General features: G+C 33.2%; 1 protein-coding gene across 1 annotated transcript in view; it reads left to right on the plus strand.

The window, feature by feature from the left end:
• The window catches only part of Tbc1d5 (TBC1 domain family member 5), a 507456-nt gene that overhangs the window by 284593 nt on the left and 208396 nt on the right, over positions 1–14467 (plus strand). Inside the window, exon 10 of the mRNA XM_078038310.1 lies at positions 12805–12907. Within this exon, the coding sequence (XP_077894436.1) occupies positions 12805–12907 (103 nt within the window). The remainder of the gene's footprint in view (positions 1–12804; positions 12908–14467) is intronic.

The raw sequence follows: 14467 nt of genomic DNA on the forward strand, positions 1-14467 counted from the left end.
TGCTGTGTAAAAGAGTATTAGGTCTTGAAAGCCATATTCTTTTAACTATTTGCTTCATTTTCTGGGTATTTTTCTTGTTAAAGTACACACACACACACACACACATACATATAGTACTAATTTTTTTAAAAAAATTATCTCTACTACTGTATCTGTTACTGTTATCTGTTACTGTAATTAACATTGTAAGCTCAAAATTCAAGAAAGGCAACTAGGAGAACCTATAGTTCATAGTATAAATGAGCGAAATTCCATCTCCCCTCCACTTGAAGGCTTTGCCATGTCTCTTTCTACATTTAGAGGAGATTTCCATACCCTCTCTTAATATGGTGCCTATAAGGTAATTAGTGTCATTTAAAGCCTAATGAATTGCTTAATCACAAAACCTAAATAACTTGAATAATTTTACTACTTTGTACCTTTACAAGGCATTCTGTGGTCTAAAGTCCATTTCCTCTGCCTGCATCCAGTCTGTAAAGCAACAAGAAAAAAGTACACAGCTCAGAAAAGGATACAGCATTACTTATTCACTAACATCTTTCCACTTCCATTCTAGTCCATGTGCTTTAGACTCTTCTCAAAGCAAACGAATAATTGTGCTACTTGCCTAGTCCAAAGGTGTCTATGACTCCCTGTGGCCTGCAGAGAAAAATGGATTTACACAGTTTCCCTGACACACACCCAGTGACCTTTTAGATGACTACTTCTGGCATTACTTTGTGAACAAGTTTTGTGCTTTGATTTTCTATGCTCTCCTCTGCTTGAGTGCTGTTTCCCTCTACTTCTCCCTGTTGGATTTCTGAGAGCTTGCCCTTTAAGGTCTAAGTTGATTACCACCATGTTTCTGAGTTTCTAGTCTTTTCAGTTTGATAGAATTTGTGCCTATTCTATGTTCTATATAATTTTCTTTAAACTTTTTAATGACATTATTTAATTGTTGGATCTAACATTTACTTAGGTCCACTTGCCAGTGCATTCAGTATATTTATCTTAATTTCTCAGGGCACCAGGGACTGGAAATGCCAAGATGAATATTTATATACCCATAAGAAGTTTAAAGTATAATAGAGGAAGAGGGGGCACAGGGATAGTGCAGGATAGCTGGTGTCCTAGTAGCAGTACTATGTAGAAGAGCTCTGGGGTTAGCCCAGGTCTTACTTTTCTACCTAATGACAAATCCCTGAAGGTTTTGGCCCTACTCTTATTTTTGTCTTAATGTATGTAGTCAAGTTGATGCTTAATAAATGATCTGTAGTTGTGAAACTTATCAATGACAATTGGTGTTGTTCAATTCTAGTTACACTAACATCTTTTCAGTCTTTAGAGACATAAGAACCCTTTAAAAATACTTCTGTGGTCAACCTTCTAGTTTAAACAAGAAAATTTGATCTTCTGAGCTGTGTTTTTTTCATCATTATTGAATTTGATCTGGATATGTCACTGTATTAAATATTACCTTTCTCTTCAACTAATTTTAATATTCTTTTATGTCACTAACCCTGTTTTACCTCAAAGGACTTTTCATTTATTTCAGTTAATTGCTTCTTAACTAATGAAGTTGTTACTATTCCCATTTTTGTTACTGGAAAAAAAAAACTGATAATCAAAAGGTAACTCTAGGAACTTCAAGTTTATAGCACTTCTAAATTAGAAACTACATTGTCCATTCTGGACAAATCTTGCCATATTTCAAAAGCTGTAGCATTAATACTGAGTTTTAGTATTATTTAAAATGAAGGGAAATAATGAGCTTAGGGTAAAATATCATTTTCATAGTAGATGCTAAAGAAGTGTTATTTGGTCTATCAAGGTCTATTCTAAAAATATAATACAGCATCTATACCATCATTTGCCAATTAACATATTTATAACTATTGCCAAATAGTCTCATCTTTAAATGTGTCCTTTCTCTCTCTCAAGTAAATGATTAACATTCTTTAACTTGTCTTTATCCTTATAACTTAACTTTGACTATACTTAAAAATTTATCTGTCAAATGGATGTGCTAGTCATTTTCTTCAAATTTTTAGTCTTTTGTATTTCTAGATATTGTAAATATTTCCAGTAGATCATGTTTTCCTTGACTCTTCATGTTGTAGATTGTTTTTTTTTCTCTTACAAAAATGGAAACTCATTTTAATGCTTCTTTTTGTTCATAGTTTATATGTTGGTTAAGCTTCAAACATGATTTAAACAAACTTTGTGCTCACTTATCATTTGCTATTTTGTGTATTTATTAGTAATTGCTAAAATTATTTTTAAAGCAACAGATTTGCGCTGTCCAGTTTGTTAGGCCCTAGGTATGTTGTCTATTTAAGCTTAAGATTAAATAAAATAAAATATTCAGTATTCATACATAGTAGTGACATTCAAGTGCTAAAAGCTGCTGTACTTGACAATACATATATAGAATATTTCTATCATTACAGAATGTTCTGCTGAACAGCAACATACTCATTTTTATATTTTTGTATAATATATGATGTGAGTATCTAAATTTTATTTTTTATTGATGCTGAACATTTAGATGTGGCATATACTAAATGTTTATTTCCTTTCTTTCCCCTTGAGAAAAATCTATTCTTATAGTATATGTGTCTTATCTAAGATTTTGGTAAAATGTAGTTTTTTAAATTTTTTTTTAACTTGTAGATGGACACAATACTTTTATTTATTTTTATGTGGTGCTGAGGATTGAATCCAGTGCCTTAAATGTGCCAGGTAAGCAGTCTACCATTGAGCTACAACCCCAGCACCTAAAATGTAGTTCTTACCTTACATTGTAGTCTGCGGCTAATAACTAGGCCATTTCTGGAAAACAAACAAACCAGTATACAGAAGTGTTTTTATAGTCAATTCTTTAAAAATATTAATATAAATACCATCTCTCCCTCCTCTTCAATTCCCATTTTGGCAAAAATACTGCTAGTACATTGGTCCATTGACTCTCACTTTACAGAGTTAAGATGTCCTAAATGTTGGTATCTTTTACACAGTTTCTTCCAAACCCATATTTTATTTAAATAAAAAGCTAATTCCTCAGGGAAGAGGATTTTTACAAGCAATTTTAGAGCAGAATTGATTTTGGTGTGTGTTAATGCAGACAATCTGCCCAGTGTTAAAATGTTAAGGAGAAAAAAAAATACAAGCTGCCATATTCGTGTGATCACACCAAAATAGCAGCTTGTATTTATATTTTCAGTATCCTTGAGGTGGACTGCAGGCACACATGAATGAGTGGATGTACTTGGTGTTGTGTTGTGATTTTATTTAATGCAGGCAATGTACATGCTTGTGCCTGCACGACCAGTCCTCACATATGCACTTGTTCACAGCCGAGAAAGTGAAAACTACAACACAAGCCGCTCTCTAAGAGTTGTCGGCAACCTATGTGTGTGTTTCTTAAATTTTAAAGAGGGGGAAAACAGATTTTCAGAAATACGAGAAGCAGTTCTGTCCAATGGCCTACAGTCCTTCCTCATTTCATATTTAAGATAAAAGCAAAAGAATTATGACTGTTGTATGTGTGTACACACACACACACATCTGGAAATATATGTTTTCCCATACTGCTCTTGTGTTAAAGTATTTATTTCCTATTTGTTTCATATATGCATGCAAATTCTTAGCATACATTCATTCTAATTTATGAGTTTTTTAAAACCATATACACACATATGTATATTTAGTATTTGAATGAAAATATCGGTTTATTTGCTAAAGAACATTTAGTTACAGTGTTTAGATTAGTACCCTGATGCTCTTAGTCTTTGGTATGTAGGAGCAGTAGTACATGGAGCATAGCACATGTAACCATAGCTGGTGACCTGCAAAATTTTTGCTTTTGAGATCCTCTTCATTTTAAATAAGCCAGGTGGTGGTGGTTGTTATTTTGTGGTGCTGGGGATTGAACTCAGGAACCTGTGCATGCAAGGCAAGCACTCTACCAACTGATCTTTATCCCCAGCCCAAGCCAGGTTGTTTAAAGCAGTACTTATGGTTAAGTTCATATGATTATAAGTAGGTTAAAAAGTAAAGTCTGGTGAGTGAAATATTTTTAATAGCCATAGCCTGTTTGTTAGTGTAACACAGTTTGCAGAATTTCAAACAGATTTGTAATTGAAACTACTTTGGTAGTTCAGTGGAAATGCTTTGAATTTCTTTTAAAATTTTCTGTTTTAATGGCTGATAACTGCAAAATAATGTCTGTATTTCCAGTTATAACAAGTTTTGCACTTGTGGTAGAGGTGTGTATGGGTACATAATCGGACATAAACACACACACAGAGACAAACATACACACACTCACATATACTCCAAATGTTTTTCCTAATTTTTCATATTTACAGTATGAGTGGAAACATTATTTTTTGAGGAGAGAAGGCAATAGAGTTGAAGGTTTTATTACGAGTTAGGTATTATTGAACCAAAAGAGCTTTAGATGTAAACCTCTACTGCAGTTACTCCTGCCTCCTAAACTCCAGTCTTATCTTCCCTTTCCCAAACATCCATCCTATCTTTCTAGTACTTGTACTTAAATTTTCTCAACTGTCTGGTGATTTCAAACTCCCATCCTCTTGTTAGACTCTCTCAGAGATTGGGCTGGATCCTACTTTTGTCATCACCACAGATTCCTACTTTGTTTCCTTGACTTGTAAAAATCAGTATTCACCTCTACTTTAAGACCTATGAGAACTATGTGTTCTTTTCTTCCTTAATTGCAGAAACAAATTGTTTTTGCTCAGGCTTTCCTTCTGCTTCATCTTTCCACCTCCACTCCTCCAGACCATACTTCATTTTCCCTTTCATTTGTAGGTTTGTAGATATATTTGTTCATTTAAAATCTTCTACTTGAGAAATTACCTTGTCCTATGTAGAACTCAAAGATTCTAGTTGACTGTCTCTTCTCTTTTTCACATATTGTGCATGTTTTATTAAAATTGTCTGTGAAACTTCTATTTGTTCTCTTAGAATTTGAGTTGTAAATTCTTATGTATCTTTATATTTTCCCATAATAGCATTTGTATCATTGGTAGTCATCTAGTTAAATTTTATTTTTGAAGGTGAAAAGTTGAATGCAAGAAGAATATGACTAAAATAAGCAAATGTAGCTCGTTGATTTTTCAAATGGAAATGGTCTTTCCACCACACTAATTTATGCAGATTTTGTTTGCATTTGAAACTTCCTCACATCAAGAAACATTTATTAACGCCTTCAGTGTCCAAATGGGACAGAAACATAAATGGATGTGTATCTCATATCTTATTAAGAGGTGGAGACTGAGTATATAGGTTTCTGCCCTCTGGGTTCATATATTCTACTGCAGTGTTTTTTCAGTTTGGGGAGTATTAACATTTGGGACCAGTGAATTCTTTGATATGAGAGGCTCTTATGTGCAGTGTAGGCCTGACCTCTTCCTAGAGGTTCTCTGAGGCACACTTTTTAAATCTTTCTCAAAGCCTTTGTTTGACTGAAGGGCCCTGAGGCATTATCTCAGAGCTTCTGGAGATACTAATGAAGGGTTTTACAGTGTAACAAGATTAAAGGTTTCATCTTTCATGTTGTCTTTCTGTCTGTATCCTAGATTTGAGATTGCCCAAAAGCATTGTTTTAATATTAGCAACCATTTGATGACTGGAAAGATTGAGAATGAGAAAAACTTTTATTTTCAGATACAGCAAGTTTCAGCTAATTTATGCTTATTAGTTCTTCCTTTTGCTTTTCTTTCATTTTACTCTAAGTAACAAGAATAAACCTGGTGGTACCTTCAACACTCTACGTGAATATCTCCTTAGCTAGATCACCCAACTTATTAGGTACATTTTCTGTTTTTCATAAAACCAGAGACTACCATAGTGTCAGACATTTCTCTACTACATAATAAGGGACTTTTTCTTCCATTTCTCCTGTTTTCCTAATTTTCATTGAAACACTCATTGGCGGCTCACTCCAGGACCTTACCTAACTGTTTTGTACCCTTTTGCCCTTCAGTGACAATCTCTTGAAGGTGCTTCTGGCTTCTATCCAAGTCCCATATACATCTCTACTATGTATTTTAGTTGTTTTGAATATTACCTGGATTTCAGATTTCAAGACCTCTATTAATTATCTTTTACTACATGAAAATCAACCAGAACAGTGGCTTAGAACAATAATCATTTATTTCATAGTTGCTGCAAATCAGTAGTTTGCAAGTAGCTTAGCTAGGAAGTTCTGGCTTAGGAGTCTCTTATGAGAGTTCAGTCAGGTTTCTCCTACTGCTGCAGACCATTGATGTCTTGATTAAGACTAGAGGATTCAGACTGATTCCTGTTCGTGTGTATCTATCTCTCCATGGGACTGCCAAAGTGTCCTTCTCCAGAGGAGGCTTTCTCCAGAACAAGGGATTCAAGAGAGAAAGGGAATCCGGTAGAAATTGTGTGCTTTTCATGCTATATGTTAGCACAGAAGGGAGGTGTATCAAAAAATTTGCAAGTGTATTTTAAAACCACATTCTACCTATAACTTCTCTGGTCTTCCCAATGATCTTCTCCATTCTGACCAGCTGGAAGGGGAGAAGTGTACAGGAACCTGCCAGGAGTAAGGCAGAAGAGACTTGTTTTCACACATACTTTCCACTTTTATTCCATTTGTTTAGCACTCAGTCATAAGGCCATAACTAAATGAAAAGGAAGCTGGGAAACTAAATCTTACGTCTGAACATGGAAAACACACAAACCATGTCTGGTTGAATAAAGAAACTGATGAAATTTTCCACACAGGAAGAAAAATAATTTGATGTGTCTGCTTTCATTCTATATCAAATTATTGTTCTTATGGTTTGGTTTAATTTTTCAGTTTTTTTTAATAAAACAAACTATAGTAAGGTATTATAGTTACTTTGGTGTTTGATAGTATACTAGGGAGTTTTCATCAGCTCATTTTAAATTTTGGATGAGTGCTTGTTTTGATTTTCTGGTTTTGAAGTGCAGACATGGCATCAGTTATTGTTACTTCAAGTCTCTCTGTGCTTCTTTGTCCCACTGCATGATTATAAACCCTCACCAAGGGCTTCATTTTTTTCCCTTGGGGCATCTTATTGAATACTAGCATCTTCAGTAATTCATGTGGGCCCAATGCTTTGTCTGTTTTAATACTTCTAATTACCTAATTATGTACCATAATGCAGTGACAAAACCCTTCATCATTTCACTCTTTTCTTAACCCTTTTCTTGCTTAGAAATATTCTTTCTTGCTCTTTGTTTTCTGTGAATCTCTCCATTACAGATAGCCCAAATATTTCTCTGGCTTCCCTTTATTTTCTGTATTATAAGACCATTAGCTGGACGTTTTTTTTCAATTAACTTCCAACAGGCATCTGAGTTCCTGAGTTGGGGGCTCTAAAGTTGGTGTTTAGTTGCTCTCTGTCCCACTCTTCCTCATTCTTTTTACCATACTGCAGTCACATGAGAAGATATCCAAAAGACAAGTGGATTAATCTGTTTGTCATAAACTACTTTTGTGAGAGAACTACCGGCCATTCCTATCATTAATAGATCTTAGTGTAATCAGATGTCCACAAGCATCTGTGAACCAAATGAAATGAAAATGAACAAGAATTTTTAAACTATGGTGAATTGTATTTCAGAATAGCTAAAACTTAATGAAAATAATTTTCTTTTTTAAAGTATTTTAGATATTAAAGGAAGAAAAATAGTTATAGTCTTACCATTTTATGACCTCTAATGAATTAATAAGTCTAGGCACTATTCATCAGTGGTTGCTAGCATCACATAGAAAGCTACTGTTAGATACCTCCTGATGGAAGCATATAGCACTAACTGCTCTGGTTATCTATCGCTACATTATTTACCAACTAAAACTTTAAAAAATAGCAGACTTTGTGTTGCTGAATATATAACTTGGGCCAAGTTCAGCAGGAATGCTCATTGCTCTCCCCCATCTGGAGCAGCCTTAAACTCAGAAGCTCCAGTGATCTGGAGGCTGCTCATGACCATGACTGGCTATTGAAGCTGACTCTGAATTGAGACCTCTGAAGCTGTGGCTGAAGCACTCCACTTATCCTTCCCACAAGCTATATGTGACAAGGCTTGGCTTCCTCACAACATGGTGGCTTGCTTGGTTCAGAGAGACAGCCAGATAAAACCTATGTCACAGCATCACTTTAGCTGTATTTAGTTTGTGAGAAACTGGTCACTAAGAAGGGAAGTTAGATTCTTCTACCTTCACAGGGAAGGAGAGTCAAAGAATTGGTGACCTATTTTCAACCATCTTATCTCTCTATGAAGAATCTCTTTGAATTGAACCTGAATCTGATTAACTGTCTAGACTTAATCATCAACTTATAGGAAATCCAGGGGAAGGGTGACACATTAAATACCCCAATGGAGATATGATAAATAAAAGTCAGAACATGGGAAGTTTCTACAGGTTAAAGTACCTGGTTTCTTTAATAAATTCATTGCAAGAAAAAGAAAAGGACAAATCTATCAAGTAAAGGAATTTTAAGTGACATTAATAAATTGCAGTGCATTGATAGATATTTCTCAGATCTTGAATAAAGTGTTAAAATGTCTTGGGAAATCACAGAAATTTGAACATTGGATGTTTGAGTTAATCTATTATTTTTGTTAGTGTTATAATACTGTGGTTTAAAAATTGTTTATCTTTTAGAAATAAACATAATATTATAGATATGGTGATGTTGTCTGGATTATCTTCGAAATAATGGAGTACTAGGGAGGTAATATACACACACATATATTGTTTTCATATATATATATATATATATAATCAGTTTCTCATATATAATCAGTTTATATATATATAAACTGATTAGGTAGTAGGTAGATTCGGATTAATTCTGCTCTTTTCTCTGTTTACATCAGAAGATTTTTAAAACCTATATTGAAAACACTACTGTCTAACACTTTTGGTTTAAGATAGAAAGCCAAGATTATACACAGTACTTTTATGATATCTCATTACCTTTTCCATACTGCAGAATTTTTAATAGATTAAATAATTATATTTTAATACATTTGTGGTCCTAATTGTAATTCCTATCTCCTTAATGTTAAGCGATATGGAACATTTTCCATTTATCTGTTAACCATTATATCATCTTTTGATAAATGTCTTGTTTTTAACTGGATTATTTTCTTTCATAGAGATGTTAGAATTCATTAAACATTTTGGATATTAATCCATTTTCAGATGTATGGCTTTCACATATTTTCTCCCACTCCACAGTGGGAGAAAATTCTCTTATTTCATTTGTTAAGCAGAGGTTTTAAGAAATTAAATTTTTTATTTTTTAAATTTTTATTTATTTGTTCATTTAGTAAGCAACTACTGGGATTAGACCCAGGGCCTTGTGCATGCTAAGTGTGTACTCTACTACTAAGTTATACTCCCAACCTCAGAAGGTTTTTATTTTAATGTAATCCCCTATGACTATTTTTGCTTTTGTTGCTTGTGCTCCTTAGTTCAAAGTAAGAAAGTCAGTGTCCAGACCAATGTAGTTTTTCCCCTGTATTTTCCTTCTAGTATTTTCACAGTTTCTGGTTTTATATTTAAGTCTAATTCATTTTGAGTTGATTTTTTTTTTCCTATATGGTTGGTGTAAATAAGTTAAGGGTCCCAGTTCATTCTTCTGCATTTGGATATCCAGTTCTTGCAACAACATTATTGAGGAGACTGTCATTTTCACATTGTGTATTCTTGGAACTTTAGTCAAAAATCAATTGACTGTAGATGAATTGGCTCATTTCTATGCTTTCTACTCTGTTCCATTGGTTGACATGTGTGTTTTTATGCCAGTGCCATGCTGCTTTAATTATCATTGCTTTGTATACAGTTTGAAGTCAGTATGATACATCCAGCTTTATTTTTTTGGCTCTTTGGGTTGTAATCCTTGATAATCTTTGCTATTTGGGTTATTTCATGTTTCCATATGAATTTTAGGATTTTACTTTCTAAATATCATTGGGAATTTGATATGGATTTCATTGAGTCTGTAGTGCTTTGGGTGGTATGGGCATATTAACAATGTTAAGTCCTCTTATCCAGGAAAAAGGATATTTTTTATTTTTACCTTCTTCAGTTTCTTTCATAATGGTTTTATAGTTTTCAATTTATAAATCTTTTATCTCCTATTATTCCTAAGTATTTTTGTTAACTAATATAAATCAGATTGTTCTCTTGATTTTTTAAAAATTCATTGTTAGCATAGAAAAGCACTACTGATTTTTGTGTGTTGATTTTATATTTTTTCTATGTCAGATTTATTCAATCAAATTCCCTATTATGTCTAAGAGAAACTCCACAATTTTAAATATTGATCAACAGAGTTAAAGCTGAAATAATCACTTTTTCCACCAAATATATATCTTAGATTTTTTTGTATAAATTTCTTGATGAAAAACTTACTTTTTCATTGTTTTTCTGTGATTTCAGAGTTTTACCCTCACCTGTTTCACACTTCCATTTTCATTTTCCAGGCAAATGCAAAAATGACTTCTCTTGGACTTTCATTGTCTGATAACCACACAATTTGTCTTCAATTCATATGTAGTATGAATTTTTCCCTTTTATTTTCCTACTAATATTTTGGGCTGAAAGAATCATAAGCCTTTACAGTTTCAATTCTCATTTTGTTGCTTTAACCTCATTTTTTCTGAAGTTACTATTCTTTCTTTTTTGTATGAAATTTTAGTCATTGATGGTTTTTCAAAATCTTAGCAATTGTCGAATCCAGACTGGGTTAATATTCTTTGTTATTGTTGTTTCAAAAACAAATTCGCCTTTCAAATGAAATAGCTGGGTTAGCCTAATGTCAAAATTACTTATCCTGAATCGGCACAAACTGGCATGGGGTAAAAGGAAAGTCTAGAGGTCAAATGGGAGGGGAGGGTATTCTGAAACTTGAAGTATATCATCAAAAACCAATTACTATTCCTAGAAATGTTACTAACTTTCTCTTATCTGATGCCTATAAATGCAGTGTCTTCTATTTTGCACCTTGAAAATACAACCATTGAGTACTTTTATGTAGGAAGTATGTTATTGTTAAACGTGTTCATCCACCTTCTGAGCCTTGTTCTTCTGTGTCATTCTGAAGTCATGGAATTTTACGTAAATTGATTTCTCTGACATTTCTACCTGGTAAAGGAAGGAGTTAGAAAGTACTGCTGTCTGCTGACTGCTCAGATGCATTGGCACAGGTATCGGTTTCTCTGTGGCAGTTTCATTGCTAATTAGTTTCTGAGTTTGGATAATCTCCCAGCTCTTTCAGCTAAACCTTCTCTGAATTTCAGTTCTTGTTCTAACTTCTGTACTAGCATAGACTTTGATTTCTCTTTCAGAACTTTTGTCAGTCTTTGTGCCTTATGCCTATTTGATGCTATGGATTCTTCATCAGAATTTAGAGAACAAGTTGTAGCTTCTCTTAAAAAGGAGATCTTGAAATTTCATAAATTGGCACCTGTTCATTCTCTAACATTGTCTCTTATTTTCTAGTTCTAGTATCCCCCAATTCACTTTTCGGCTCACAAAGTTTCATTACTCAAAGACTGGTTAATGATCTTTGTTCCTGAGTGGTTACAGCTTCTCAGGTGCTGTTCTTGGTGTTTTCACATGATCTCATCTCAATCTACAAGATCAATGTTGTAGATGAGGTAGTTAGGCAATTATTTGCTCAAGATTACATAACTAGAACTTGCGGAGCATATTTGAATATGGGCTTTTGTTATGTTTGTAAAGTTTTCATTTCCCTTCATTATAACATACTTAGCCTTCCTAGAAACTCTTCTCTTTCTGACTTATTTTTACTTAGTTAACCACAGACTCTTCTTTTTTTATTTCCCTATTCAAAAATGTAGTCACTGAATTTTAGTTTTAAATTCAGCATTGAAAGCTCTTTCCAGAAAGACATGTCCCATATTTTTTCCCCACGCTCTTTCTCCCTGCTGGTAGTACTTCATTCCTCCTGATTACTAGTTACAGTTTTGTCCTGCACCCTTGAAATCCCCACTGTCTTCTGTACCTTCATCACTTTCCTTCTGATTTACTTACTGCTCCCACTGATCTTTCATGCCATTCCTCTCCCAAAAATTCTGTTCAGAATTCCCTGTTTATTCCAAGATGACATACCTTCAGACTTCAACAGATAGTTGTGTATTGCATTGTTGTGTGTTTGCATTTGGGTTCTTGGAGCTGTATATTCTTGCATTATAAACAACTATTTGAACTCCTTTTAAGAAGATTCTCTACCCTTTTTCTATTTTGCATTACTTCAAAGCACCTGATAGAGTTTTTGATCCAGAGAGCATTTAACTAGTGTATACTAACTTTTGTTCCAATTGAAATCTACATTTTAATCAGATGAAACTGATAATGTGGTCATATGTAATTGAAATTCTGAAATTTACAAAAAAACAATGACAATGTATTTCTTGAAAAGGTACTGTCACAAACTCACATTCTAATTTTAAAAACCAAATGGACTAAAACAAATCTATGTAGGCTAAAATTATTTTTCAAAATTTGTATTCACACATGCAGTGACTTTTAATATGTGAAGAGTTTTGAAATGTTTAGATGTTGAAGGATGTCATTAACCTCTGGGATATAATCATTCTCCTTTTATTATTCATTTTTTAATCCCACCAATTGTGTAAGTTGCAAGGCAAATACAGAATTGTAAACCTGAAGCAGCCCTTAACACCTCTTTGAGATGAGAGTTTCAGGGTGATTCTTGAAATTGTGCTAGTCAGTTTCAGTCCTGTGTTTTCTTTTTTCAGGTTTCCCGAAATGCAGTTTTTCCAACAAGAAAATGTGAGAAAGATTCTTACAGATGTTCTTTTCTGTTATGCTAGAGAAAACGAGCAGTTGCTTTATAAACAGGTAATGAAAATATCTTACAGGTGGCACCCGTTGACTCAAAATTTTCTATACAGCTTGACAAGTGATAGAGCAATAATGCAACCTTTATTGTATACAGAGTTGTATCATAATGCTAAAGCAATCTAAGAGCTGCTTGTCAGCTGCATGGCGAGAAAAGTAAGCTCATTGAAGCACATATGCTTCTTTCTCATTATAAGACATTCTACCAAATTGTCTTCTATAAGATGTTCAATCTTTTCTCTCAACTTTTGATAGTTTGTTTATAAACAGCATCTTTGAAGCCAGTCTAGTAATAGAACTTTTCCCAGTTGAATGTATAAATATTGTTCCTAAGTACAGCACTTATAAATATGTGATGTGGCATGGAATAAATAAATAAATAAATAAATAAATAAATAAATAAATAAATGTACTATTAGTCTTTAAAACCTCCTAGATATAGAGCTTCAGAATGGTTTTTTAAAATTTGTTCAAGTTGATTTATGTTCCTGTTATTTGACTCTTTACTAAAGCAAATAAGATTATTTTTACTTTTATTGAAAAATGAATCATTTAATTATATCCAGATATCTAGGTTTCCTGTTAAAGTTTATTGTGTTCCAGTGAAGATACATATTTTTGGATATTTTTGCTTATTTTTCCAAATATACATTTAGAGGCAATACAGATGAAATTCATAAATCCAAAACAATCAAATTATAACTTACATCTAGTTGATGACTGCCAAACTTCAGTTTAATGTAACAGAAAACACCTGTGGTAAAAGCAATATACTTAACTCAAACTTACAAAGTTTAAGATAGTAAAGATTACCATTATAATAAATAATGTGTTTGTTATTGTATATACAGAACATCCAAGCGAATAATTTTATTCTTAATCTAGTAATGTCTTTATATTAATTCTTAAGCTAGTAATGTCTTTTTATTAATTGCATGCTGACTGTGTCTCCTTAGAATGTATCATCATTTTCAGTGATAATCTGTTTCATTAAAACTGGATCTGGTTACTTTGAATAGTTCCTAAAAGCATTATAGTTATTTTAATGGAGAATAATATAGTTTAGTGCTTAAAAGCCCTGAGTTTAGACTCATATCTCGTTTATTTGAATAAAAATTTCCCCATGTGCTAGCTGCTCATCATCAGCAGTTCCCTTACTTCTAATCTTCACTTTTGTTATCTGTGAGAGGAGGACAATAATAGTATTTACTTTGGAGTTAAGAACATGAGTGCTCTTTAAAAATTTCTATCAGTAGTTATGGTCCTTATTGTTGTTGTTAGCATGTTTATAATCATGTTAGAGTTGTCACAGAACACGGAAGTACAAAAAAGAGACAGAGGGAAATATTAAAACTACTTTTTTTGCTTCTTTTGCATTTGGAAAGTATTTATTTATTTGACATGTAATAAGTATGAATATTTGTTGGGTACCAGGTAATGTTTAGTCTTCCTACTATAAAATAGAATACCAGAGCATAGCTCTCCTATTTAAATGGTACTTAGTGCCCACTGACCAACCTTTTTCTGTGTCCTTTTTACCCTACTACTCTCCCTAGCCTT

Source organism: Ictidomys tridecemlineatus, chromosome 2 (assembly GCF_052094955.1).
Source record: "Ictidomys tridecemlineatus isolate mIctTri1 chromosome 2, mIctTri1.hap1, whole genome shotgun sequence".
Taxonomy (NCBI): Eukaryota; Metazoa; Chordata; class Mammalia; order Rodentia; family Sciuridae; genus Ictidomys; species Ictidomys tridecemlineatus.